Genomic DNA, 27182 nt, shown 5'->3' with positions numbered 1-27182 from the left:
TGTATTTTGCTTGGCTTCAGCTATCGGTTGTGTTCTACTATGAAAAAAGTTACCGCCGGTTAGCGGTAGCACCAGTTAGCAGTAATATTAAGTGATACTACTACAACAGACTGTCCCGCTTGTCAGGTTACACAACTTAATATGTATATATGTTCTTGTCAGTGGACGTATGTCGCAGGAGGTGGAAGTCACTCAAGGACAGGTATAGCGCGTATTGCGCGTATGCGACCATTTTTGACACAAAATGGTCAAGCAACATTATACGCGCGTATCTCGCGTAAAAAGTACGCGAGATACGCGTCTGGTGTGGCCGCACCTTTATTCACTGATGTCAGTCGTCTGGCCTACCGACAGAGGGAGACAAAATCCATGAAAGCGGTGGACCTAATAGTCTTACTTTATACTGTACATACGCTCCTGCCTTTAACGAAAGCGCGTAAGCGTATATCAGATATATTTTTAATTAATTTTGAATTAAACTACCACTAATGGTTAAGGGCCTAATTTTTTAGACCTTTTTTGTATATGAGGTCAATATGTCGATATTGACACACAAAGGATCCGATATTGGCCAATGGTCAATGGACAATGTGTGTGATCTTAGGCCTCTATCCCTGCCATGGCTCAATAAAGGAGAACAGCCATTATTAGTGTTATGAGTGACACCTGAGTGGTCCCGTGAGGACGCCTCTGTCATCACACTCATTTTGCACTGAGCTGCCAACTTCACAGATTCATAAGAAAAAGCTGACACTTTATGAATTACTAGTGCATGCTTACTTTTTTACAAAAAATAACATGACCAATTTGTATGCTACGACTTCAAGCAGGGCAGACTATATTAGGCCTATGCTCATCATTCCTGAATACAGTTCCCATACGACATTAGGCTGTGACATAACTATCCACATTATATGATGACAGAATATCGACGGCAAGATAGGGGGCTGTCGGACGGCTAGAATGGCCTCTCTCCAGTCGACCTGGGGCCTGGATCTCCTCTTTCACCAGACCCGTGACGTCATGGCCAGATTATCTCCGTCTCTCCCCCATCACTCAACCAAACAAATCCAAACTTTTAATCAAGCATCACATACATCATAAAATTGTTCTATTCTATTCTATTTGTGTTTTCTTGTTTTGCAGTACTATTTGTCTATTATTTAACGTCGCGTTTTCTATTCCCTCCCACCACCTCCCTATTGGCTGAGAGTCGCTCGGGGCGGGGCATCACACCAGGCGCTCTCAACTTCTATTGGTTGCTAAGGGCTAAGCCCATGACTCGCCAGCCAATGCCGCCCATCATTCGATCTGGCCACAATTGTGACTGAATGGGATGCGGCATGCAAAGGTTGCCTGCACTTCTACATCTCCCAGACGCACCAATTGGACGGGCCATACGTTACAACGTTGTAACTATCTATTGTAGCTATCCATTGTAAAGTACAGTAGACGAAAGTACGAAACGCATTTAGAAATGCTCAACGACATCGTGAAGTCACTGGGGCACCCAGAAGAGATCCTTAATCTACTCAAGTTTAAAATGGGTGGATGTAGAGCCGTGATGGCCAAGTTGGACTATGTGAGTACCTACCTGTGCGATCGGTTTTCCATGTACTCGCTTTGTTTCATAAACAGGCCTATACATCCCTCTTGTAGAATAACATAGCAGGCTATATGGTTGTTTGCTTCTCTTGCAGCGGAGATCAGGAAGCAGATCATTCGTTTACAACAGTTGACAACGCCAATGATCAGGGATCAATGCAAATGATCTACTATGAGGAGAGCAACACATGCTATAGGACGGATCATACTATGTTGTTATAAAGTATTATGTTGTGTTGTTCAAGTAGTATTGATAAGCTACTGATAGTCACGTAACTACAGCACCTTGTAGTGCTCATTTAAATCGACCTGCATGTGTCACGTGAAAATGTGTTGTCAAGACTAGAATGCGTTCCTAGATGGCGTTTTTCTAATTGTCTGTCTACCGGTAGATGGCTTACCTATCTGGGAGAGCCCATTAGATTGGACGTCTCTAATTTGCGTTGCATAATAGGCTTTCAGAGTTCAGAGATAGAGATGCTCTGCGCATGTTTCACGGTTAATCTGCGGTCTCCTACATACCTGGCATGATCGTGTTAGTACTGCGTGAAGCTCAACGGTGTCGTTGAACGATTAGGCTGCTTACTTTAACGTCATGTTTTGATTAACGTCAGCCTATACGTGTAGGGTACTGTCATTGAGACCACCTTTCTTTATAGGATATTGTATATGTTGTTTCACACGTCGCAGGTAGACGCTTACGCACAAATGTCAAGAACAGAGGGACATAGAAAACATGACATAGGACATTAAACATTGGTTTAGGGGTATAGAAAGGCTTTGCAGGTTTCCATGACATAAAAGCATCACCTGTCCCTCCCTGTGTCTGCCGCTAGATGGCATGAGGTCGTTCACGGCGTATACTTGTAGATACTCATGAATATGCATATTTGAATCGCATGTTCATGTAATAAATCAGTTTTAAATTTGGCCTCGAAGTTTCTCATGGTATTTAAAAATCCAGTTTCAATAGTAACTCGTTTCGTTGCAAGAGAAATAGCATGCGTAAATAAATCCTACCAAGGGAAACACTTTTTCTCGAGAAGTGGATCGGTTTTTCAAAGTTGTGCGCAGTAGCCCGCTGCCTCTCCAACAGATGTATATATGCATGTGGATAGGTCTCGGTCACTTTGAAGCGTGACCACGCCCCGTGTTGTGTTACTATTTATGGATCCATGACGCTCAAGTGTTTCACCTCGGCTTCGACTCGCTTGCCCTCTACCCAGCGTGTCACCTCACATAACACAACATGGCATGGATACGGCAGTAATGCTCTCTAGTCACGACGACACGGCCTTGCCTTGCGTTACAACGCACTTTTCCCGACCACATGGCGGGCGCTTGCTGCAAGTGTCCCATCTCTCTGTTGATATTTAAACGCTCGTTGCTGATCACGCCTCGCAGCACCACTGCCTCCAGCCCTCGGTCTCTCCTGGTTGGCGGTAGGTTGGGGGAGAGAAGGCTGCAGGACAGCTGCTGTCGAGCAGCGCTTCCCAACGCGCTCAGAACTACCAGCTCCTATCGCAGCAACCCCGTGTTTCTGTGTTTCTCCTGCCAGGAGTCCATGAGCGAAAGCCTGCGCACTTGCTACACGTACTTGAACCAAACGAGTCGAAGTTTTGCAGCTGTGATCGAGTCGCTGGACGGGGACCTACGGTAAGGTTTTGACTAAACATGTACACACACGCATGCACTACGTTTTTTTGTGAGGGGCGGGGCTCCCTGGCATGATTTGATGTAGCCTATTTTGTAAATAAACAGGCCCACACGGGAAAGTACTCGCTGAAGACATAATCTTGGCATGAAACTGGCCTACCTTCAAAAAAAGAGTTGTTGTGCAATAGTTGCAATGGCAAACTCGCCCACTAAAAGTTTGAAACATTGTTTAAAATTGACACACAGCTGACAGTTAAATCTTAAATCCCTTCCCAAAGTCCCTGCCCATTTTACATGACATAAATCAAACCACAATCAATAGCATCATATTATATATCTATTACATTAGATTGTTTCCTAATCAATCAGAGTCCCTTAAAGAGGAAAAAATAACAAATATTCGATCAACAAATGACACCCCCCTCCCCTTGGGACCCCCGCAGACATGCGGTCTGCATCTTCTACCTGGTGTTGAGGTCCCTGGACACGGTGGAGGACGACATGACCATCCCCCTGGCGACCAAGGTGCCCATGCTCAACGACTTCCACACCTTCCTCTACCAGGCCGACTGGTGCTTCACCGAGAGCCAGGAGAAAGACCGCCAGGTCCTTGAGGACTTCCCCACGGTCAGTGGCGCCCGCCTTTTCTGCTCTGTCCGATAGAACGTTTTGACAGACGCGTACTTGTAGGATTTACAGGTAGCCTACATTAAGGGCATTTTATTGCTTTTTGGGCACGGGCGGCGGGCGCGTTCACGTATTTTGCGGCGCGTCAAATGCTGCTCGAGTTGAAATATTTCAACTTTTCGGCAGCAAACGCGTGATGACAGCCAATCAGCGTTCAACAGCGTTGCCACTGAGTGACATGCCGTAACAGCCAATCAGTGTTACTTAAATGGAGGAGAGGATAATAATTGCAGTCTCCGCATACCCGGTGATCTTCACCGTGGCCAGTTATAAGTGTCCAATACATATATATATAAGTATAAATGTCCAACCGAGAGATCCTAGCACCGATCCTAGCTAGCAGGTCATCAAACTGGGCCGGAGTCAACCTCAAATAGCGCTGGAAGCGTTCGTCGTCCAGACGGAGCTCCTGCAGAAGACGGTGAAATTCACCACGCTCTGTACGGCTCCGAATGGTCTCATGAACCCATAAACGACGGGCATTCCGACGTCTCTCCCTCTTCCACAACAGGTAAAGACATGCAATGCTCGGCCATGGTTGTGAATGAATTCAGAAGCACCGCGGGAAAAACTTGCCGCGCATCAAAACTGCGGCGCAGCAAAACTTTTGCGGCGCAGCAAAACTTTTGACGCGCCGCAAAACCTTTGCCGCGCTGCAAAACTTTTGACGCGCCGCAAAACTTGATTTGCGGCGCCGCAAAACTTCGGCGGCAACGCGTTCGGGCAGCAAATGCATCTTTTGGTGTGAACGCAGGGCAGGCGTCGATCACGACACTATTTGTGGGTCTGCTGCTTTCATGAACCAGGTTAGTATATTTACATCAAGGGCATTTAGCAAACGCTTTTATCCAAGGCGTCGTACATTTGACGGAAGAAAGAAAAACAACAATATATTGCTGTCGGTATAAGGATTTTCATAGAAACAAGTGCCAAGCACTTAGAATTGTTCAGGGAATTGTTAACCCATTCCCTGTGCACAACAAAGATAGCTAGGATAAGAGGCTACGTAATGCTAGGTACTATTTTTAAGTGCCACGGATTGTAGCACCAACCCAGGCACCAGGTATACTACCAGGGTAGTATATATATATATATATAAGTGTGATCCATTTAATTGTGTGACTATTGATTATTTATATTTTTTTAACGTAATTTGGTTGATTCCATTGGTCCAGATTTCCCTGGAGTTCCGTAAGCTGGGCCAGCAGTACCGCGAGGTCATCTCTGACATCTGTCATCGTATGGGTATGGGCATGGCCGAGTTCCTGGAGAAGAAAGTGGGCTCCATGAAGGAATGGGACCTGGTGGGTGTTCTCATACGTTTCCTCTTCAGTGTTCGACGGGAAAAGGAAATCGAAGGAATCAAATATTTAAGAAGGCCTTACTGCTCCGACCTCCATGCTAAACCTGTGTGTGTGTGTGTGTGTGTGTGTGTGTGTGTGTGTGTGTGTGTGTGTGTGTGTGTGTGTGTGTGTGTGTGTGTGTGTGTGTGTGTGTGTGTGTGTGTGTGTGTGTGTGTGTGTGTGTGTGGTCTCCCCCCACCCCTGCAGTACTGTCACTACGTGGCCGGCCTGGTGGGCATCGGGCTCTCCCAGCTGTTCTCAGCGTCCCAGCTGGCGGACCCCGAGGTGGGCCAGGACACGGAGCTGGCCAACTCCATGGGCCTGTTCCTCCAGAAGACCAACATCATCCGGGACTACCTGGAGGACACGCAGCAGGGCCGCGCCTTCTGGCCCCAGGAGGTAGGGTCGCACGTTCGGCCTCCGCACAACCACTGTGACCGACTGATCCACGTTCGCTCAAACAATGTTTACCTTGATGGGATTTACGCACAACAACTCTCTCGCATTGAAACATTTTCATTTATTTTTTTATTGTCGTCTTGTATTGTTGCTGTTGAGGAACCAAGCCAAATAATTTGACTCTTGTGTACTTAGATGATAAGATGTAATAAAATAAACAGAACTTTTAAAGTCAAGATGGTTACTGGAATCTTAAATTCCATGCTAAACTAATTCATCTTCCTCGCACAACTGTGTTAAACGGAACACAGTTCTCGAATGTTTACCTTGATAGGATTCACGCAAAATTTGCATTTTGCATTGAAACGGTTTTAGTTTGTACTTACTTATTGACTTTTTTATCGTCATCTTGTATTATTTCTGCTATCCGACTGTTGAGGAATCAAACATAAGAATTCTACTCAAGTGTACTTGTACGATAGGATAATAGAAGTTAATAGAATAAAATAAAGTAATCAAAGAAAATCTGAGGCTGAAGCAAGTTAAATCGCAAACGGAATCTTACATTTAACACAAAACTTAGTCCCATGCCTACAGTTTACATTCTGTGATAGGCCAATTTTAAAATGGCTCTTAATCATATGAAAAGAAACCACATGCGATCGTCATAAATGTTCTTAAGTATCCAAGCATTCGGGCCATACGTGTTCTCCATCTGATAAATAACCCCTCCATCTCCCCTTATGCCCCCCCCCAGGCGTGGGTCCAGTTCTCCGACCGTCTGGAGGACCTGGCCCAGCCGGAGAAGCTGGAGTCGGCGCTGTCCTGCCTCAACCTGCTGGTGACGGACGCTCTGAGGCACGTTCCCGACGTGCTCACCTACCTGGCCCGCCTGCGCAACCAGAGCATCTTCAACTTCTGCGCCATTCCACAGGTAGGCAGGAGGGAGGTCGCGGAGGCTGCTATTTCGGGGTTCAGCTCTGATACAATGGGGGATCTCATCCTACGGGGAATTCTGTTGTGTGAGGGAGGCTAGGGGGTGAGCCGTTGATGAGGGGGGGGGGGGGGGGGAGAGGGACTGGGTGGAGAACCAGGAACCCTTCTACAGGGAGTTGAGCATCCTAACCATAAGGATAGTCGTCCCTTGATGGTATAAATATGCATTTTTTTTTAGTTTCTGTGGATGGATTAATGAAAAAATATATAAATGTTGTACTTTGTAGTTTAGAGGTAGAATTGAATGTTTTGTGTGAAAGATCATATCTTGTCTTTGAACATTTTAGCTCTTGGTTTAGTTATTCAATTAGAGATCTCCATGACCATTTCATGTTGAGAGTTTGTACATTTCTTTAACGCCTTTGTTGTAACACTGTGTGCGTGTCATCCCGCTCCTGTCCAGGTGATGGCGCTGGCGACACTGACGGCGTGCTACAACAACCCCATGGTGTTCCGCGGCGTGGTGAAGATTCGCAAGGGCCAGGCGGTCACGCTCATGATGGACGCCAACAATATGGAGGCCGTGCGCACCATCATCACCCAGTACAGCGGCGAGGTAGGGAGCAAACTGCACAATGTCCATGTTCACTTCCTCTTATGCTCTAAAGTCAGTCCTGATTGGTCGAAGATTTGCTCCTCTCTCTCGCTCTCCCAGGGTGTGTGTGTGCGTGTGCGTGTGCGTGCGTGCGTGCGTGCGTGCGTGCGTGCGTGCGTGTGTGTGTGTGTCTCTTACTCTTGTTGTTTCTATGCATGTGTCTCATCTTTCGTTCTGTGTCTGTTTGTCCCCACCCCCCCCCCCCACCGCCCCCCAACAGTTGCGACAGAAGGTCTCCCTGACGGACCCGTCGCGGGCCGAGACGTTGCACATCCTGGGCGTGATCGCCGAGAAGTCCGCCCCCCTGCAGCCCGCGCTGCAGTCCAAAAGCTCCCACCTGTCGCCCATGTACCTGTCCGCCGCCATGCTGCTGGCGGCGTTCAGCTGGCAGTACCTCAGCACGACCGTGGCCCAGGCGCAAGACGGCAGGGACATGCAGGGACACTAGCCTCCAACGACCCCTTCCAGTGCTACACACCAAGTCCCCTCCTCTGGTCCTCCAGGAACTCTGGTTTTCCAGGAACCAGGGTCCTCGCTCGGCTGGATTTCACGTTCTCTTCTGGGTTCCTCTCGCTCTTCCTTAGTCCTTGGTGGTCCTCGGAGATGGAGTGGAGTGCTGATCTTGGGGGTTTCGTCTCTGGGACGGAGTTCTTTGAACCAAAAACGATGAGGAAGAGGGGGAGACTGCTCTCTGCCGGCTGCTGTGGATAGCTTGATGGATCCGCGGTTCGAGTTTTTGTTGATTTATCATTTGTTTTGTGTTTGCTATATGCAATATGGTGCGTCTTTTGTGGTTTAATGTTTTTTGTGTCATCTTAATTGTGTATAAGAAAATATAAAAAAAAGGTTAATGGTGATTTCACATGTAGAGAAATATGCATTGTAAGGTTTTATTATTGTTTTGACCTTAAATAGTTGACATGCATTCTGGGCTGACTACTAGATTCAGGTCTAGTTTGTATATTTTGAGGATTGACTGACACTGATTTATGTAATACAACCTTAAAAGTCCTTTTTTGATTTTGAGAAGATCAATTTTTAGATGCAAATCTCACTTGTGGAACGGTAAGAATGTAGTGATGGACGAAAAAAGTAATTTCTTGGCAGACGAACGTTAATAAGGTTATCTTACGGCTGTGTGTGAGTGAGTCTATAAACATTATGAATTATATGCGAAGAAAAAGCAATAACCTGTTAGGAGCCAAGAAATGACAGCGGAAATCTATCTTATTATACCCAGTGCATAATAATAATTGAACAGATACCCCAAAGGTTTTTCTTTTAAATCAGACGGCCCTGCGACGCTGGTTAGAAGGTTTGCCTCATGGTCCATGGAACCAATCACAATATAAGCTGCTGATAGACATTTTAGCATTAACGTGTGGAGACGAAGAGAAACGTTGGCGTAGTACCTTGAGGTATGCATAAAACCTATGAATTAGGTTTAACATGCCCTTAATCTCAATCCCAGTCTCAAAGGGTTTTTCACAGGACCCAACCCCCCCCCACCCCCCCCCCCCCCCGGCCCACGCACCACACCCCGAATCCCCTTACAAGAAACCGGTGGGAAGAACCGAACTGAGAAAGAGATGCAGAATGAGACTGATGGCATTAAGTGTCCTTAAACAAGCTTTGGTGAGTAGAATGGCTAGCGCGGAGAAAACCTTATACGGATCCAAAGAACAACGACTTTTAACATTGCTATGTAATGTGACTATTCTATTGGTAGATGGACTTGTTTCACACAGATGACCTCTATCCTTCACTTTTTGAAATAAAAGGAAATGTTTAGTTTTACTGCCGGTGTCAAAGTGTCATTGGATCTGACTTCCTTTGATGTGTATGTACAGTTGGGGCTGTAAATGCCATGTCTAGGTCATAAAGTATATTCTGTGCCCATAAAGTATATTCTGAGCTTAAGCATTAAGACATTCAAATCAATGATACTCATTCAAGTATAATTTCCCTTTTTCGATATAACTGCCCTTAATGTGTTATTTGTTTATTCATATGCAAAGCGTAAAAGAGGAATTGGCCTGTCATGTGAGATGGAGGTTATGGTTGTGAGCTATGGTGATTTCTGAACTTGGGGCTGGTTTAAAGCATTTCCCAGTTATCAGTAGTTTTCAGAGATCAGTAACACGGTTGCACTCCAGAGCTGCTTCTAAATGATACACAGGTAAGCGAACTGAATAGTCTGTTCTGTGGGAATTCTGTGGGATTTTGATAAATTGTTTTTTAGTTTTTGTTTATTACGCCTTCTTAAAAGTCCTATCATAAGGTTTTATGTGAAACCTTATGTTATCTTTCATTGAAACAGTGCATCGGTATATTGAAAATATAACTTCCTAAGCATAACGTGCAAACTCTTTTACTGTACTACATGAGGCAATTTCATGTTAAAAAGTGAGCGTGAACAAATATGTTAATATCAAAAATAGAGCTGTCAAGCGATTAAAATATTTAATCGTGATTAATCGCATTAATGTCATAGTTAACTCACGATTAATCGCGATTAATCGCAAATTCTTTTTCTATGCTAAATATCCCTTGATTTTTTTGTCCCATAATTCTTCTCATTTTAATTCTCTTATCAACATGGTGAAGTGCATCGGCTTGTCTTGTGCAAATGATTTTTTATTGATAACAACATTGGCATATACTGATCAAAACAGGACGATACAAAAAAAGAGCCTATAGTGCAATTAAACGACTGCTTTGAACAAATGTCATTTGAACATAGCAGTCAGGCTACTGCTTCTTTGTTTTGAGCCAAAGAAAAAAAAAAAATATTTTTTTTTTTTTTTGTAAATAAAATATTTGCGTTAATCACGCGATAATTTTTTAACGCCGTTAAAATTGGTTTGCGTTAACGCCGTTAATAACACGTTTAACTGACAGCTCTAATCAAAAAGTATTAAATGCTACAAATGAGAAATTTTTAAATGAGAGGAGACATATGATCAGATATGAAATCCAAATGTAATTGTTAATTGTTTAGAATAAATATTATCTTATCTTGGTTCCTGTAATGGCGTTCATGTCTTCAAAGCAGGTGTTGGCCTACTTTCTAAACCGCTATTTCTGTAACCTGAGAAAGAGGAACTTTTCTTGTACTTTCTTTCATATCCTCATATTTTCGCTCATATCCTTTAAAACACCACTTCATCACGATTGCAGAAAACAAAGGTTTTAAAGTGTAATTCCGGCGCAAATTGAACCCAGGATCTTTGTTTTGGCATTAAAACCCATCAAATAAGCCTCCCAGATACCTTTTTCATTGAAAATCGAGTAGGCCTATTATAGTTTGCCGGGCGCAATGTTTGGCGTCCATGTTGTTGACTTGGGGCATAGTGTTTCGCTTCTAAATCCGCATTTTTGAACCACTAAATAGCACCAAACCTCTGCAGTAGCATGACTAGGGTCCCTACACATAAAACGAAGCACAAACAACTTAGTTTGCAAACCCGGAGTTTATTTAAAAAGACAGTTTAACAAGCATTACCGGGAGGTCCGTGTTTACAGGAAGTCCACACAAGTCGATTGCCGAATGCGCCGGAGTTCAGTTCAAGGAGGAAAGTTTTGGAATTTATAATTTATATAATATATATTTATAAATAATATATAGCAAGTGTTGACACGTAAATTAAAGGAATTGCATATGTAAGTTACAGTTACAAAATAATTGTTCGCTACAATCAAGCATGGCACGTTGTTGACGGAAGACGCACTGCACACGTGATTGACGCATAGAGTGAAGGACAGCTCAAGCACCGGAGAAGACGACCCATCCACAGCTTGAAGTCAAGAGAGAGATGGTTCGTGTTTGCGTCAAGAAACAAAGTTATAAGCCCTAACTTCATTCGAGGAAGTGAAAGATGATCTTGTGAGTTGTCTATCAATGGTAATCTATCAGTGGAAGCTGATAATGGACTTCTCCTTGCAACGTTTGTTTAATTGTTTGTTGTATGGTCTTGTACCTTTTTTACACAAATATGACCGCAATTGTTAAACGTTCTGATGACTTTATTCTACCCGGTTGACGCAGAAAACGATTGACGTGGTCCGTAAATTCCCACCACAAATCCTTATACACAATAAATTAGGTTAACCTACCTGGACAACTCACAAGATCATCTTTCACTTCCTCGAATGAAGTTAGGGCTTATAACTTTGTTTCTTGACGCAAACACGAACCATCTCTCTCTTGACTTCAAGCTGTGGATGGGTCGTCTTCTCCGGTGCTTGAGCTGTCCTTCACTCTATGCGTCAATCACGTGTGCAGTGCGTCTTCCGTCAACAACGTGCCATGCTTGATTGTAGCGAACAATTATTTTGTAACTGTAACTTACATATGCAATTCCTTTAATTTACGTGTCAACACTTGCTATATATTATTTATAAATATATATTATATAAATTATAAATTCCAAAACTTTCCTCCTTGAACTGAACTCCGGCGCATTCGGCAATCGACTTGTGTGGACTTCCTGTAAACACGGACCTCCCGGTAATGCTTTTTAAACTGTCTTTTTAAATAAACTCCGGGTTTGCAAACTAAGTTGTTTGTGCTTCGTTTTATGTGTAGGGACCCTAGTCATGCTACTGCAGAGGTTTGGTGCTATTTAGTGGTTCAAAAATGCGGATTTAGAAGCTAAACACTATGCCCCAAGTCAACAACATGGACGCCAAACATTGCGCCCGGCAAACTATAATACTCGATTTTCAATGAAAAGGGTATCTGGGAGGCTTATTTGATGGGTTTTAATGCCAAAACAAAGATCCTGGGTTCAATTTGCGCCGGAATTACACTTTAAGCAAATGTAATTGTAGGCCTACCTGATAATTTAAAGGGGTAGTTCGGAATTTTGGACATAGGGCCTGATTCCCAAGTGAGCATTGGTATTCTATATCACTGGAGACAGTTTTCAACACATTTCATACAGTCCTTCTAGTTGCAGAGTTCGCTCGTGCTAGGCTAGCGCAAGTCAACGGGCAATGCTAGCCTGCTATTAAAAACAGTCTTACCCACTCCACAGTACACCCGAGGTAAATCAATTATAACGCCAGACTATAGATTTAAATGTCTGTGTTGATAGAATAATGTTAGAAATAAAACTAACCTTGCATCGCATGAATCATCGAGGGAGTACTCTCTCAGCAGAAGCGGAATTTTACTATGCGCTGGTTAAGTTTGTAACCGAATCACGACAGAAGAACGTAAACAGAGAAGCGTGGGACAGAAGCGCAATTGAACGACTAGGCAACATGATGGTTCAGTGTGCTTTTAGAAATTGTAGAAATAAACGGTACAGATGGGCACCACAAAGTTTCCACCAATTTCCAGTGCGAGATCCAGAAAGGACTCAACTGTGGCTTGTTGCTGCTGGCTTGGACATCAAAACACCGGCTCGTACATGTACGGTTCGTTGGATACAACAAATTCCTCATAATCGTCTTCAAAAGCAGATGCATCGCTAACTCCTCCAAACGTGGGCATATCTTGTTAATTGAATACGCTTATAGAATTCCTTCGTTCACTGTACTCTGCGTTTGTAGCAATGACAGCGGCAGGTAACCTAGGTATCAGTCCGCCGCTGCCGTAGCCTACGTACAGGAATATAAACACTGCTGCTGAGACCCCGCAATTCCCTCAAAATGCAATGCAATGCAAGGTTGGTTTTATTTCTAACATTATTCTATAAACAGACATTTAGATTTATAGTCTGTCGTTATAATTGATTTACCTCGGGTGTACTGTGGAGTGGGTAAGACTGTTTTTAATAGCAGGCTAGCATTGCCCGTTGACTTGCGCTAGCCTAGCACGAGCGAACTCTGCAACTAGAAGGACTGTATGAAATTTGTTGAAAACTGTCTCCAGTGATATAGAATACCAATGCTCACTTGGGAATCAGGCCCTATGTCCAAAATTCCGAACTACCCCTTTAAGTGGCAGCTCTGAAACAGAACAAACGTGAAAGCTGACAGAATTGCATCAGAAGTTCAACAAAAGCGCAGATTAAAAAAAGCCCAAAACCTCTGATAAACGATTATATTGACATTTTCACAGGTACATAACAGGACAGGTCTATATATTCTGTACTGTATATTTGTGTGCGTATCTTTGAATCTCAAGCTCTGAATTAAAAAAGATGCATGAACTACACATTTTGTAAAAATAAAAATATACACTGTAAATGTAAATATGCACACTGAATAATTGCACCATGATTTATTATGAGTAATCGCACTATGAATTATTGCACAACACAATGGACTGGGGAACGAAGGCTCTGTGTGACCGAGATAGAGAGAGGGGGCGAGGCACTTTGATACAGAACACAGTCTGCAAGTGTTGGTTTACTGATGGTTTACTTTATTTTCTGTCCTTAGCAACCAGTCTGGAAGCGTGAACTATAATCTCGTGTTCAATAATGGATTTTAAAAGTATGCTGACTCTAAACACTCTTTCCAAGGATGCATTGGGTAAGCCTCCTCTTGTCGGCCCTGTCCGTCACCTGGGCTAAGCCCCGCCTCCCCCTCCTCTCCTTGCAGATGATTGACGTCGTCAACGAATCGAACACCACCTGGAAGGTGGGAGGCGTTAGGACGTTTGATCTCATCGTGACACGCGTGTCAAATAAATAACTTCAAGTTTAACCAAAAATTAACCCGTCTACTGTTTTTGATTCATTTTCCTCTCACTCCAATGTTGTAGGCTGGGCAGAATTTCCACAATGTGGACATGAGCTACGTGAAGAGTCTGTGCGGGACGCTGCTCAATGGGCCCAGGCTGCCGGAGGTGTAAGTCTTGGTTTATATATTTGAGGGTAGGCCATGCTGTTTGTATCTGTTTATGAAGAGACCTGAGTCCCAGTATCACAATTTCCAATGAAACTAATCGTTTGATAAAATTTGCTATTCCTTTACTGGATCAAATATATAGAAGATGTAAATACACAACATGTTGAACCCTGCAGCCACTGCGGAGTACATTTACAATGTGTAAAAATACATGTACATTTCGAAATAATTTGTGTTTTACTTCTGCCCAAAATTTTTTTGTCCAATCACTGCACCTGATTTCACTGCATCACTGCAGCTATATTTCAACAAAGTTGAAATACATTTTTGCATTTCTTCCCGACAAAATCATTTCTGGTGCAATTTCCCAGGATGCATTCTGTTGAGGCTCTGGGGCTGCCCGTCAGCTTTGACTCTCGCGAGCAGTGGCCCAACTGCCCCACCATCCAACAGATCAGAGACCAGGGAGGGTGTGGCTCCTGCTGGGTAACACACACACACACACACACACACACACACACACACACACACACACACACACACACACACACACACACACACACACACACACACACACATACCTGACCTCAAACCAAACACACCAAAATAGAACGTTACAGAATTAAATATTAGGAAGTGGCCACTGATTAAGGAAGTGCATTGTGATGAAGTATAACCATAACTAGCTCCGCACCTGACATCTGACATTCTGTGTTTGGTGTTCTGTTACCCATAGGCCTTTGGGGCAGTGGAGGCCATGTCTGACAGGTTATGTATCGTGAACAAAGGGAAGGTGTCAGTGGAGATCTCTGCTGAAGATCTGGTGACCTGCTGCAATGAGTGTGGCATGGGGTGAGCCTACCAGTGCTTTCTGTGTGTTGTTGTGTAGGGATACACGTCTGTTGTGTATGGGTACATTGAAGGGCCGTAACGTATATGTGTTGTTAGGTGTAATGGGGGTTGGCCGGCGTCAGCCTGGAGCTATTGGACTAACAACGGTATTGTGACTGGGGGTTTGTACGACTCTAAAGTAGGTGAGGACGACGGAAAGAACTTTATATTTCGTCTTTACAATTTTTGTTTTGTTTTGTTTTATTGTCCTGAGAAATTAAGTCTTTGGACTCACAGTGATGTTTACTAGGCAAAGTGTGTGTGTGTGTGTGTGTGTGTGTGTGTGTGTGTGTGTGTGTGTGTGTGTGTGTGTGTGTGTGTGTGCGTGTGGACATGCCTCCATGTTATCTATTTTCTGATTTATGTGTTTACACATAAACACATACTGTATGTGTGCAAATTGCTGCGTTAACCATTTAGTTCCATGCGTAATTCATTTGTGATGTGTATGATTGACAGGCTGTGAGCCCTATACCATCGCTCCTTGTGAGCACCATGTGAACGGGTCCCGCCCCCCCTGCACTATGGGCCCTACCCCCAAGTGTACCAGGCAGTGCATCGATGGATACCCGGTCCCCTACGAGAAAGACAAACACATGGGTAACACTGAGTCCTTAACTATACTCAACAACTAATGAGAGAGGCTTGGTTCGATCCCCAGTCTACTCCGCGGGAACCTCCTACCTGCTGCTGAATGAATTATCGGAATAACTTATAACCATTGTGGACGGGAACTTTAGTTTAGAGGGTGTTCTTTCAGAACTGTGAATGAAAAATACACTGTGAGCATTTCATACAAATCAGAATTGAATTGAATTCAATGATGAATCACAATTCACCATTGGCATCATCAAAATACACAATTGTCTGACATGATGTATAAATAACACTTGTGCTTTGTCGCCCCCTGTAGGTCAGAAAGCGTACAGCGTCTCCTCTAAACCGGAGCAGATCATGGCCGAGTTGTACCAGAACGGACCGGTAGAGGCAGCCTTCGAGGTCTATGAAGATTTTCTACTGTACAAGAGTGGTAGGGAATTGCTATATATATATTTAAGCAATAGATCACGACAGGCTGTGGTATGTGCTCATTATACCACTGTTAAGGGGCGTTGTCCGGCCCCGACGCGCAGCGGAGGGCCGGCGGCACACGCGCACGCACACGCGCACGCACACGCGCACGCACGCACCCCCCCCCCCCCCCCCACACACACACACACACACACACACACACACACACACACACACACACACACACACACACACACACACACACACACACGCACACTCATTATGCAACCATGCAAACAACACCCATGTGCCGTAAAATCACACTTATCTTCCTGCAGGTGTGTACCAGAGAGTCTCAGGGAATTATCTGGGGGGCCACGCCATTAAGATCCTGGGGTGGGGGGAGGAGAACGGGACCCCCTACTGGCTGGCGGCCAATTCCTGGAACACCGACTGGGGAGACAGAGGTACACTGAAAACATGGACGTGATTGGTCGATGCAATGTGGTCTGATGTCCATGGTTGTAGTTTATTGACTGCTTTAGTTTACATGAGGGTGATACAACGCAATGACTACATATTATGTGGTTTTTGGTTTGCTACTTGTCTTATGAGTATTTTTGGTGTGTTTATGGTTTGAAAGTTGACATTTACCATATACCATGGGAAAAATGTTACCCGTCTGATAGTGCAGGTCAATTAGCAGTTAGGGGTCAGGGTACCTCGCTCAAGGGCTTACGTAGGCCTACACAATATTTAAAGGCTGGGTGTTGAACCTAGAACCTTCTCACTGGGAGGGAAATACATGCAACCAGACTATCAAGCCAAGAGTGTTATTTAACGTAGGCCTATTGGATAATGGGAATCACTGTTTTTTTTTTACTCTCTATGAATCAGTACTATGCACTCACCACAACCCTTTTGGTGAGTTATTATAATTGTATTAAACTTTTAACTTGCATAACCTGTGTTCTTTCTCTTCCCCCCCAATAGGGTTTTTCAAGATCAAGCGTGGGAACGATGAGTGTGGCATCGAGTCTGAGATCGTGGCGGGAACTCCACTGATCTAGAGCACAAGATGATGAGACACCTTCCACACCGCTTTTACTTTGAAAAAATGAATTATAGTGCAACCATTTATGATCTGTTGACCTTGTGAATTAAACATGTCATGAAATCGCCAGACCATCAGCCATCAGATTAGAATGATGAATAATATATTATTTTTAATTATGCATAACTGAAAAAAGTTGAGATTTTGAGGACATGAATTTAATGGAAATCACACATTTTTGATAAAGATTTACAATACATTCCTCTCTTCCTCTCTGTCATTGGTCAAATATGCAAATTGAGCACACCTTTGATGACAAAAGATCACCAGAAAATAACAAAAACCCAGATGATTCTCCACCAAACAGTTAATTTGAATGATCCTTCTGAGAGCAAATGTACAACCACGATAAGATGAGATGGTTCTTCTAAGCAAGGGATGTCCTTGTTTTGTTAGAATCATGCTAAGAATAATTATGTTAATAACTTAAAAATCAATGATTGAAATGGGGGAAAGCGAGCGAGCGCTTGGATGAGAGATGTACATTTGTCAGAAGAAAGAGAAACAACAATATATTGCTGTCGGTACACTAAGGATTTTCAAGTGCAAACAAGTGTCAAGCACTTACAATTGTTAAGGGAATGGTTAATCCATTCCCTCTGCACAACAAAGATAGCTAAGATAAGAGGCTACATAATGCTAGGTACTATTTTTAAGTGCCACAGTTTGTAGCACCAACCCAGGCGCCGCTCATGACACCATTTGTTGGTCTGCTACTTATAGTACCAAGGGTAGTATATATATAAGTGTTATCAATTTCAATGTGACTATGGTTTATTCATCTTTTTTTAACGTAATTTGGTTGATTCCATTGGTCCAGATTTCCCTGGAGTTCCGTAAACTGGGCCAGCAGTACCGCAAGGTCATCTCTGACATCTGTCATCGTATGGGTATGGGCATGGCCGAGTTCCTGGAGAAGAAAGTGGGCTCCATGAAGGAATGGGACCTGATGGGTGTTTTCTCCTTTGTTTTTGCCGCGTTGAGGATCAGGTTGTTCTCTTGGCTCCAGCTCACCAGGTTCTCTACCTCTGTCCTGTAGGCAGCCTCGTTGTTGCTCGGGATCCTGCCTACCACCATGGTGTCGTCTACAAACCTTAATATGCTGTTGGCCTCGTGGGTGGGTTTGAAGTCGTGAGTGTAGGGGGAGAAGAGGAAGGGGCTCAACACACAACCCTGTGGTGCACCGATGTTCAGGGTGATGCTGGAGGAGACCTGTCTCCCCATTCACACAGTCTGTGGTCGGCCAGTGAGGAAGTCCAGAACCCAGCTGCTCCGGTGTGTGTTGAGGCCCAGGTGGTCCAGCTTGGTGGCAAGTTTATGGGGAGGGATGGTATTGAAGGCGGAGCTATAGTCTATGAATAGCATCCGCACATAGCTGTCACGCTGGTCAAGGTGTGTCAGGGTGGAGTGGAGGGCTAGTGACACTGCGTCCTCCGTCGACCTGTTTGCCTGTCTAAGGAGGGGGGGGATGCTGTTCTTCAAGTTTCCCAGTACCAGACGTTCAAAGCATTCCCTGAACACCGGTGTCAGCGCCACAGGCCGATAGTCATTGAGGGACCTGATAGCTGATTGTTTTGGGACAGGGATGATTGTGGCTGTCTTGAGACATGTGGGGACGGAGGCCTGCAGCAGGGAGGTGTAAAACAGGTCCGTGAGCACCGCAATCAGCTCCCCTGCGCAGTGCTTCAGAACCCGCCCTGGTACTACGTCAGGTCCGGTGGTTTTGTTGGGGTTCAGCTCATCAGGGAGGGATGGACTTTGTGCGTGTGTGGAGCCGCTGCTGTTGTAGCCGGTGACGGTTCTGATGCCCTGCCGCACGCGTCGAGAGTCTGAGCTGTAAAAATACGCAGAGGCCTAAATGTAGGCCTCTGCATTACCTGAGTGGAAAGCTGCATCCCGGGCCTTCAGCAGACCAGTTACAGCGCCATTCAGCCATGGCTTATGGTTGGGGAGTGTCAGTATTGTCTTCTTTGTGGTGACACTGTTCATACAGAAGGTGATGTTGTCCAATACTGATGTGTTGTAGGTGTTGAGGTCTATGTGGTTGTTGTCATTGACAGCCTGTTTAAAGATGTCCCAATCGGTATACTCAAAGCAGTTCTGTAGCCTGTCACTGGCTCCTTCTGGCCAGACCATGATGATGCGAACTGTTGGTTTGGTCCTTGCAATGAGGGGTCTGTATGCAGGTGTTAAATGCAGACTGATGTGATCGGATCGGCCCAGATGGGGGGAGGGGGACTTTAGCAATGTTGCAGTAGACCTGGTCCAAGATATTATTACCTCTGGTGGGCATTCGGAGTCCCAGCTGGCGGACCCCGAGGTGGGCCAGGACACGGAGCTGGCCAACTCCATGGGCCTGTTCCTCCAGAAGACCAACATCCTCCGGGACTACCTGGAGGACACGCAGCAGGAACATGCAGGGACACTAGCCTCCAACGACCCCCCCCGGTGCTGCACACCAAGTCCCCTCCTCTGGTTCTCCAGGAACTCTGGTTCTCCAGGAACCAGGGTCCTCGCTCGGCTGGATTTCACGTTCTCTTCTGGGTTCCTCTCGCTCCTCCTTAGTCCTTGGTGGTCCTCGGAGATGGAGTGGAGTGCTGATCTTGGGGGTTTCGTCTCTGGGACGGAGTTCTTTGAACCAAAAACGATGAGGAAGAGGGGGAGACTGCTCTCTGCAGGCTGCTGTGGATAGCTTGATGGATCCGCGGTTCGAGTTTTTGTTGATTTATCATTTGTTTTGTGGTTGCTATATGCAATATGGTGCGTCTTTTGTGGTTTAATGTTTTTTGTGTCTTAATTGTGTAAAAGAAAATCTATAAACAGGGTAATGGTGATTTCACATGTAGAGGAATATGGTTTGATTATTGTTTTGACGTTAAATAGTTGATATGCATTCTGGGCTGACTACTAGATTCAGCTCTAGTTTGTATATTTTGAGGATTGGCAGAAACCTTAAAAGTCATTTTTTGATTTTGAGAAGATACATTTTTAGATGCAAATCTCACTTGTGGAACGGTAAGACTGTAGTGATGGGCGAAAAAAGTAATTTCTTGGCAGACAAACGTTAATAAGGTTATTTTACAGCTGTGTGTGAGTGAGTCTATAAACATTATGAATCGTATGAGAAGAAAAAGCAATAACCTGTTAGGAGCCAAGAAATGACAGCGAAAATCTATCTTATTATACCCAGTGCATAATAATAATAGAACAGATACCCCAAAGGTTCTCCTTTTAAATCATCAGACGGCCCTGCGACGCTGGTTAGAAGGTTTGCCTCATGGTCCATGGACCCAATCACAATATAATGCTGCTGAAAGACATTTTAGCATTAACGTGTCGAAGAGGAATAGAAAGAGAAAACGTTGACTTAGTACCTTGAGGTATGCATAATCCTATGAATTAGGTTTTACCTGGCCTTAATCTCAATCCCAGTCTCAAAGGGTTTTTCGAAGGACCCCCCCCCCCCCTCGATATAACTGCCCTTAATGTGTTATTTGTTTATTCATATGCAAAGCGTAAAAGAGGAATTGGCCTGTCATGTGAGATGGAGGTTATGGTTGTGAGCTATGGGGATATCATGTGATTTCTGAACTTGGGGCTGGTTAAAAGCATTTCCCAGTAGTCTCTTCAGTAGTTTTTCAGAGATCAGTAACACAGTTGCACTCCAGAGCTGCTTCTAAAAGAATCACAGGTGAGTGAACTGAATAGTGTGTTCTGTGGGGATTATACTGTATAAAACATTGGATTGGATTTTGAGATTTTGTTTTTTAGTTTTGCCAAATATTACGCCTTCTTAAAAGTCCTATCATAGTTTTATGTGAAACCTTATGTTATCTTTCATTGAAACAGTGCATCGGTATATTGAAAATATAACTTCTTAAGCATAACGTGCAAACTGTACTACATGAGGTTATTTCATGTTAAAAAGTGAGCGTGAACAAATATGTTATTTAAAAGTATTAAATGCTACAAATACTATAAATGAGACATTTTAAAATGAGAGGAGACATATGGTCAGATATGAAATCTAAATGTAATTGTTAAATGTTTAGAATAAATATTATCTTATCTTGGTTCCTGTAATGGCTTTCATGTCTTCAAAGCAGGTTTTGGCCTGCTTACTAAACCGCTATTTCTGTAACCTGAACATAGAGGAACTCTTTCTTTCATATCCTCACACTTTTACTCATATCCTTTAAAACACCACTTCATCACGATTGCAGAAAACAAAGGTTTTAAGCAAATCTAATTGTAGGCCTACATGATAATTTAAGTGGCAGCTCTGAAACAGAACAAACGCGAAAGCTGACAGAATTGCATCAGAAGTTCAACAAAAGCGCAGATTAAAAAAAGCCCAAAACCTCTGATAAACGATTATATTGACATTTTCACAGGTACATAACAGCACAGGTATATATTCTGTACTGTATATTTGTGTGCGTATCTTTGAATCTCATGCTCTGAATTAAAAAAGATGCATGAACTACACATTTTGTAAAAATAAAAATATACACTGTAAATGTAAATATGCACACTGAATAATTGCACCATGATTTATTATGAGTAATCGCACTATGAATTATTGCACAACACAATGGACTGGGGAACGAAGGCTCTGTGTGACCGAGATAGAGAGAGGGGGCGAGGCACTTTGATACAGAACACAGTCTGCAAGTGTTGGTTTACTGACGTGTTAAGGGCCTAAAGATGTTGTGTCGGGGGTAAGGCGTGATATTTATTTTCTGTCCTTAGCAACCAGTCTGGAAGCGTGAACTATAATCTCGTGTTCAATAATGGATTTTAAAAGTATGCTGACTCTAAACACTCTTTCCAAGGATGCATTGGGTAAGCCTCCTCTTGTCGGCCCTGTCCGTCACCTGGGCTAAGCCCCGCCTGCCCCTCCTCTCCTTGCAGATGATTGACGTCGTCAACGAATCGAACACCACCTGGAAGGTGGGAGGCGTTAGGACGTTTGATCTCATCGTGACACGCGTGTCAAAGAAATAACTTCAAGTTTAACCAAAAATGAACCCGTCTACTGTTTTTGATTCATTTTCCTCTCACTCCAACGTTATAGGCTGGGCAGAATTTCCACAATGTGGACATGAGCTACGTGAAGAGTCTGTGCGGGACGCTGCTCGGTGGGCCCAGACTGCCGGAGGTGTAGGTCTTGGTTTATATATTTGAGGGTAGGCCATGCTGTTTGTCTTTGTTTATGAAGAGACTAAAGAGATTTATATTAAACTCAGTCGGTCCCAGTATCACAATTTCCATGAAATTAATCGTTTGATAAAATATGTTATTCCATTGCTGGATAAAATATATAGAAGGTGTAAATACACAACATGTGGAACCCTACAGCCACTGCGGAATAGGTTTACAATGGGTAAAAATATATCTACATTTCGAGATAATTTGTCTTTCACTTCTGCCCACACATTTATTGTCCAATCACTGCACCTGATTTCACTGCATCACTGCAGCTATATTTCAACAAAGTTGAAATAAATGTTTGCATTTGTTTTTTACGCCATCATTTCTGGTGCAATTTCCCAGGATGCACTCTGTTGAGGCTCTGGGGCTGCCCATCAGCTTCGACTCTCGCGAGCAGTGGCCCAACTGCCCCACCATCCAACAGATCAGAGACCAGGGATGCTGTGGCTCCTGCTGGGTAACACACAAAACACACACATACACAGACACACACAGACACACACACACACACACACACACACACACACACACACACACACACACACACACACACACACACACACACACACACACACACACACACACACACACCTGACCTCAAACCAAACACACCAATATAGAAAGGATCAGAATAAAATATTAGGAAGTGGCCACTGAGTGATTAAGGAAGTGCATTTTTATGAAGTAAAACCAGAAAAACTAGAACATTCTCCGCACCTGACCTCTGGCATTCTGTGTTTGGTGTTCTGTTACCCATAGGCCTTTGGGGCAGTGGAGGCCATGTCTGACAGGTTATGTATCGTGACCAAAGGGAAGGTGTCAGTGGAGATCTCTGCTGAAGATCTGCTGACCTGCTGCAATGAGTGTGGCATGGGGTGAGCCTACCAGTGCTTTCTGTGTGTTGTTGTGTAGGGATACACGTCTGTTGTGTATGGGTACATTGAAGGGCTGTAACGTATATGTGTTGTTAGGTGTAATGGGGGCTTTCCGGCGTTAGCCTGGGATTACTGGACTAGCGACGGTATTGTGACTGGGGGTTCGTACAACTCTAAAGTAGGTGAGTACGACGGAAAGCACTTTCTTCTTTTGTCTTTGCTATCTATTTCTTTTTTTTCATCTATTGTCCCAAGACATAAAATTCACTAGGCATAAAGCATAATTTTTTTGTGTGTATCTGTGTGCGTGTGCGTGGACATGCTTATACGTTATCTATTTTATGGATTATGTTAGTACATTGGTGCCTTAGCCGTTTAGTTATGCATGTAATGCATTTTTGATGTGTATGATTGACAGGCTGTGTTCCCTATACCATCGGTCCTTGTGAGCACCATGTGAACGGGTCCCGCCCCCCCTGCACTATGGGCCCCACCCCCAAGTGTACTATGCAGTGCATCGATGGATACCCGGTCCCCTACGAGAAAGACAAACACATGGGTAACACTGAGTCCTTAACTATACTCAACTACTAATGAAAGAGGCTGGGTTCGATCTCCAATATACTCAGCCCGCGGGAACCTCCTATCTGCTGCTGAATGAACTATCTGGATAACTTATTACCATTGTGGACGGGAACTTTAGAGGGTGTAATTTCAGAACTGTGAATGAAATATACACTGTGAGCATTTCATACAAATCAGTATTGAATTCAATTCAATGATGAATCACAATTCACCATCGTCATCATCATGATCCACAATTGTGTGACATGATGATGTGACATATAAATTACACTATATATTTTTGCGCTTTTCATTTGATTTAAATAGAAAATCCATAATAAAATATTGTAGTGTAGTGACCGCAGGTGTAGACATTGTTAAGATGTTAGGGATTCTGGGGGTCCATTTATCCTTGGGGTTTGGACCCTTTCGGGTCATTGTAGTTGCTGGGTTAAGTGGGGTTAATGGGGTTGTTAATTGGTTGCGTGTAGTTGTGTGTTGTTGAGTGTTAACATGTTGTGTGTATCGTTGCCGCCACCGTCACGAGGAGGACATGTTCGTTTGTTGAGTGCGCTGTTTGCCATGTATGATGTCGGGCATGAATAAAGGCAGTCCGCAGTAGTGCGGTTATGGGGCGCGGAACTGCATAATCGTTTAAACCTGGGCTCCCGTCTCATCCTCCCCATGCTGCTCGCCACAATCTGGTCGTATCACTCTGCTCTGAATCTGTGTTGTGCTCTGTCGTCCCCTGCAGGTCAGAAAGCGTACAGCGTCTCCCCTGAACCGGAGCAGATCATGGCCGAGTTGTACCAGAACGGACCCGTAGAGGCATCCTTCCTGGTCTTTGAAGATTTTCTTCAGTACAAGAGTGGTAGGGAATGGTTATATTCATAATAATTTAGGATTTCAATTGTATCTACATATTACAACTTGAGACTGCACATAAACAAACAGACGCACGCTAACACACGCACACGCATTACACAACCATGCAAACAACACACATGAGCCGTAAAATCACACCCAAATTCTCATGCATTAAAAGCACACATAAAGAAAAAAGAACACACACTTAACACTCAGGCTCTTATCTTCCTGCAGGTGTGTACCAGAGAGTCTCAGGGAATTATCTGGGGGGCCACGCCATTAAGATCCTGGGCTGGGGGGAGGAGAACGGGACCCCCTACTGGCTGGCGGCCAACTCCTGGAACACCGACTGGGGAGACAAAGGTACACTGAAAACATGGACGTGATTGGTCGATGCAATGTGGTCTGATGTCCATGGTTGTAGTTTATTGACTGCTTTAGTTTACATGAGGGTGATACAATCGAATGTTTTTTTATTTGCTACTTGACTTATTAGTAGCTCTGGTTCATGAGCAGTTATAGGGGTGAGGGCACCTACGTAACCTCTTGAGGTTACGTAAAGCTGGGGTTTCAACTTAGAACCTTCAGACACCGATGCTAAGCTCTTTCTTTCATGGAGTGTGATGGAACATATTGGTTAATAGCGTTCACGGCTTGGTTTTTTACTGTCTATGAATCAGTATTGTGCACTAGGTATGGAGTTATTATAATGTTATTACAATCTTTACTTATATATCCTGTGTTTTTTCTCGTTCCCCTCCCCAAATAGGTTTTTTCAAGATAAAGCGTGGGAACAATGAGTGTGGCATCGAGTCCGGGATCGTGGCGGGAACTCCACTCATCTAGTGCACAAAATGATGAGACACCTTCCAGACCGCTTTTAAAACGAATTATAGTACAACCAATTATGATTTGTTGATGTTGTGAATTAAACATGTCATAAAATGGCCAAACCATCAACCATCAGATTAGAATGATGAATAATGTATTATCTTTCATAATGCATGACTGAACAAAGTTGAGATTTTGAGGACATGAACTGCATTGAAATTACACATTAATAATAGATTTACATTACATTCCTCTCTTTCTCTCTGTGATTGGTCAAATCTTGAGCCAATGGAGTACACCTTTGATGACAAAAGATCCCCAAAAATAAGAAAAACCCAGATGATTCTCCACCAAACAGTTAATTGGACTGATCCTTTTGAGAGCAAATGTACAACCAAAGATGAAATATATTTACACATCTTCATTGTATAAGATCCCCTCTCAGGGGGCCTACGAAACCTCTCAGCCCTAGGGCCCAAGGGCAGGTTAATGCAGGCCTGACCAGGAGAGTGAACGCGCCTAAAAACAATTCTTATTTCTTCATAAATATAAATATTGAATAGTTTATTCATATGTTTATGGTTGTCGCCGTCCGAAAACGAGAAACGGCGATTTATTTAAAAAGGTGACGCAGAAGATGGAGGAAGCCAGTGTCATGCCATTACCCCCTATAAGAAGTGTATCATCATGAACATGCATTCAGTATACACTACGCTTCGATATCACCCAAGGCTTAATTAAAAGCAGTGTGCAAAATACGGGGGGGGCTCGACCCCCCCTGATTTACCAATGAGACCCCCTGAAAGCTTCAAAAGCGAAATTTGAGAGGGGGCTCAAATTTTGTCATAAAAATAATAAAAACATTGTTTTTATGTCACTAATGGTCACTTAAATGTTTTTAAGCCCACCATGTTCAGTATTCAGAATTCCAAACATTTATTCATAAATATGTTATTTTTTGCCAAGCAGAGCCAGCCAGTCCTGTGTCAGTATGCAAATTAAAAGGAGAACTTGATGAAAGGTCACAGTACATCTCTGAATTGAAAATCCAATTCTGCTGGCAGAAATACTATTTTATTTCAGACAGAAGTAGTAAAATTGCAAGGCAAAAAAAATCGTATTTATGTAAAAAAAAAAGAAAAACTGTGGGTGGGTAACTTGGGTGGGTAACTTTGGTGGGTAACTTGGAGGCAGGCTGTCCTGCCCACCCAATTAGAAGCAATGGTATATTCTATAGTATTAATTAATTGGCTGAATTTTATTTGACATTTTCTTGGACAGCGAACAAACAGGTCCGTCTGATAGTGGGTCTGGACTTCCACGAAAAAATAAATAATAATCTTACATTTTGATTGGGTGGGCAGGGCGCACATTTGTGTGGACTGAGCCCACCCTTGCCCCTGGCTATGGGTAAGAGGCTATATTTTAAATCTTTTTCTTCTTCAGTCACTTTACAGTGACTGAATTGTGTTGATAGAACTGATTGTTGTGCGTAAGATGAGTGTGTGCGACTGCGCGTGCATGTCGTTTCCGGCTTCGACATACTGCATGGTTATGAAGGCTTTGTTGTTGGGTGTGGTCTTAGGGGCCACTCACACTAGGGCCGTTTGCCTGTTCCGTGCTGCAGGAAGATTCAGCACGATTCCCCCCCTCCCCACACCCCCTGCTGGCACGTGGTCACTCTGCTCCCAAAGGCCATGGCCTGGGCACGATTGCTCCTTCATACATAC

At 43.8% G+C, this 27182-nt stretch overlaps 3 protein-coding genes across 5 annotated transcripts; all 3 read left to right on the top strand.

The window, feature by feature from the left end:
* Positions 1-1314: 1314 nt before the first annotated feature.
* fdft1 (farnesyl-diphosphate farnesyltransferase 1) lies at positions 1315-9078 on the top strand. Of its 2 annotated transcripts, none has more exons than XM_060042463.1 (8): positions 1315-1582; positions 3164-3261; positions 3705-3888; positions 5124-5252; positions 5499-5690; positions 6448-6624; positions 7090-7242; positions 7502-9078. In XM_060042463.1, exons 1-8 carry the CDS (start codon positions 1478-1480, stop codon positions 7727-7729), a joined length of 1266 nt encoding a protein of 421 aa, XP_059898446.1. In that variant the 5' UTR covers positions 1315-1477; the 3' UTR covers positions 7730-9078. The 2 variants fall into 2 exon arrangements, with proteins under 2 accessions (XP_059898446.1, XP_059898445.1); XM_060042462.1 differs by having other exon boundaries at positions 1340-1582; positions 1701-3261.
* A 147-nt stretch (positions 9079-9225) lies between these two features.
* LOC132450376 (cathepsin B-like) lies at positions 9226-17300 on the top strand. Its single transcript, XM_060042467.1, has 10 exons — positions 9226-9460; positions 13758-13875; positions 14000-14085; positions 14457-14571; positions 14822-14937; positions 15034-15119; positions 15436-15576; positions 15890-16006; positions 16326-16454; positions 16981-17300. Exons 1-10 carry the CDS (start codon positions 9450-9452, stop codon positions 17055-17057), a joined length of 996 nt encoding a protein of 331 aa, XP_059898450.1. The 5' UTR covers positions 9226-9449; the 3' UTR covers positions 17058-17300.
* A 2204-nt stretch (positions 17301-19504) lies between these two features.
* LOC132450375 (cathepsin B-like) lies at positions 19505-26313 on the top strand. Of its 2 annotated transcripts, none has more exons than XM_060042465.1 (10): positions 19505-20792; positions 21937-22054; positions 22179-22264; positions 22658-22772; positions 23075-23190; positions 23287-23372; positions 23609-23749; positions 24509-24625; positions 24856-24984; positions 25391-26313. In XM_060042465.1, the coding sequence occupies exons 2-10, from the start codon at positions 21938-21940 to the stop codon at positions 25465-25467; spliced, it is 984 nt and encodes a 327-aa protein (XP_059898448.1). In that variant the 5' UTR covers positions 19505-20792; position 21937; the 3' UTR covers positions 25468-26313. The 2 variants fall into 2 exon arrangements, with proteins under 2 accessions (XP_059898448.1, XP_059898447.1); XM_060042464.1 differs by lacking the exon at positions 19505-20792 and adding an exon at positions 21689-21822.
* The last annotated feature ends 869 nt before the right edge of the window (positions 26314-27182 follow it).

The sequence above is a fragment of the Gadus macrocephalus genome, chromosome 21 (genome assembly GCF_031168955.1).
Source record: "Gadus macrocephalus chromosome 21, ASM3116895v1".
NCBI classification, from domain to species: domain Eukaryota; kingdom Metazoa; phylum Chordata; class Actinopteri; order Gadiformes; family Gadidae; genus Gadus; species Gadus macrocephalus.
This window is presented reverse-complemented; position numbering and strand designations above follow the sequence as displayed.

Bases quoted from the DNA above. Each gene is read 5' to 3' on its own strand.
- fdft1 (XM_060042462.1), top strand. From the start codon at position 2,936: ATGGCGGGCGCTTGCTGCAAGTGTCCCATCTCTCTGTTGATATTTAAA. The intron at 5,691-6,447 runs GTAGGGTCGCAC...GCCCCCCCCCAG, and splicing joins GCGCCTTCTGGCCCCAGGAG to GCGTGGGTCCAGTTCTCCGA. The intron at 7,243-7,501 runs GTAGGGAGCAAA...GCCCCCCAACAG, and splicing joins TCACCCAGTACAGCGGCGAG to TTGCGACAGAAGGTCTCCCT.
- LOC132450376 (XM_060042467.1), top strand. The intron at 14,572-14,821 runs GTAACACACACA...TGTTACCCATAG, and splicing joins GAGGGTGTGGCTCCTGCTGG to GCCTTTGGGGCAGTGGAGGC. The intron at 15,120-15,435 runs GTGAGGACGACG...TATGATTGACAG, and splicing joins TTTGTACGACTCTAAAGTAG to GCTGTGAGCCCTATACCATC.
- LOC132450375 (XM_060042464.1), top strand. The intron at 22,265-22,657 runs GTAGGTCTTGGT...GCAATTTCCCAG, and splicing joins GGGCCCAGACTGCCGGAGGT to GATGCACTCTGTTGAGGCTC. The intron at 24,985-25,390 runs GTACACTGAAAA...CTCCCCAAATAG, and splicing joins CACCGACTGGGGAGACAAAG to GTTTTTTCAAGATAAAGCGT.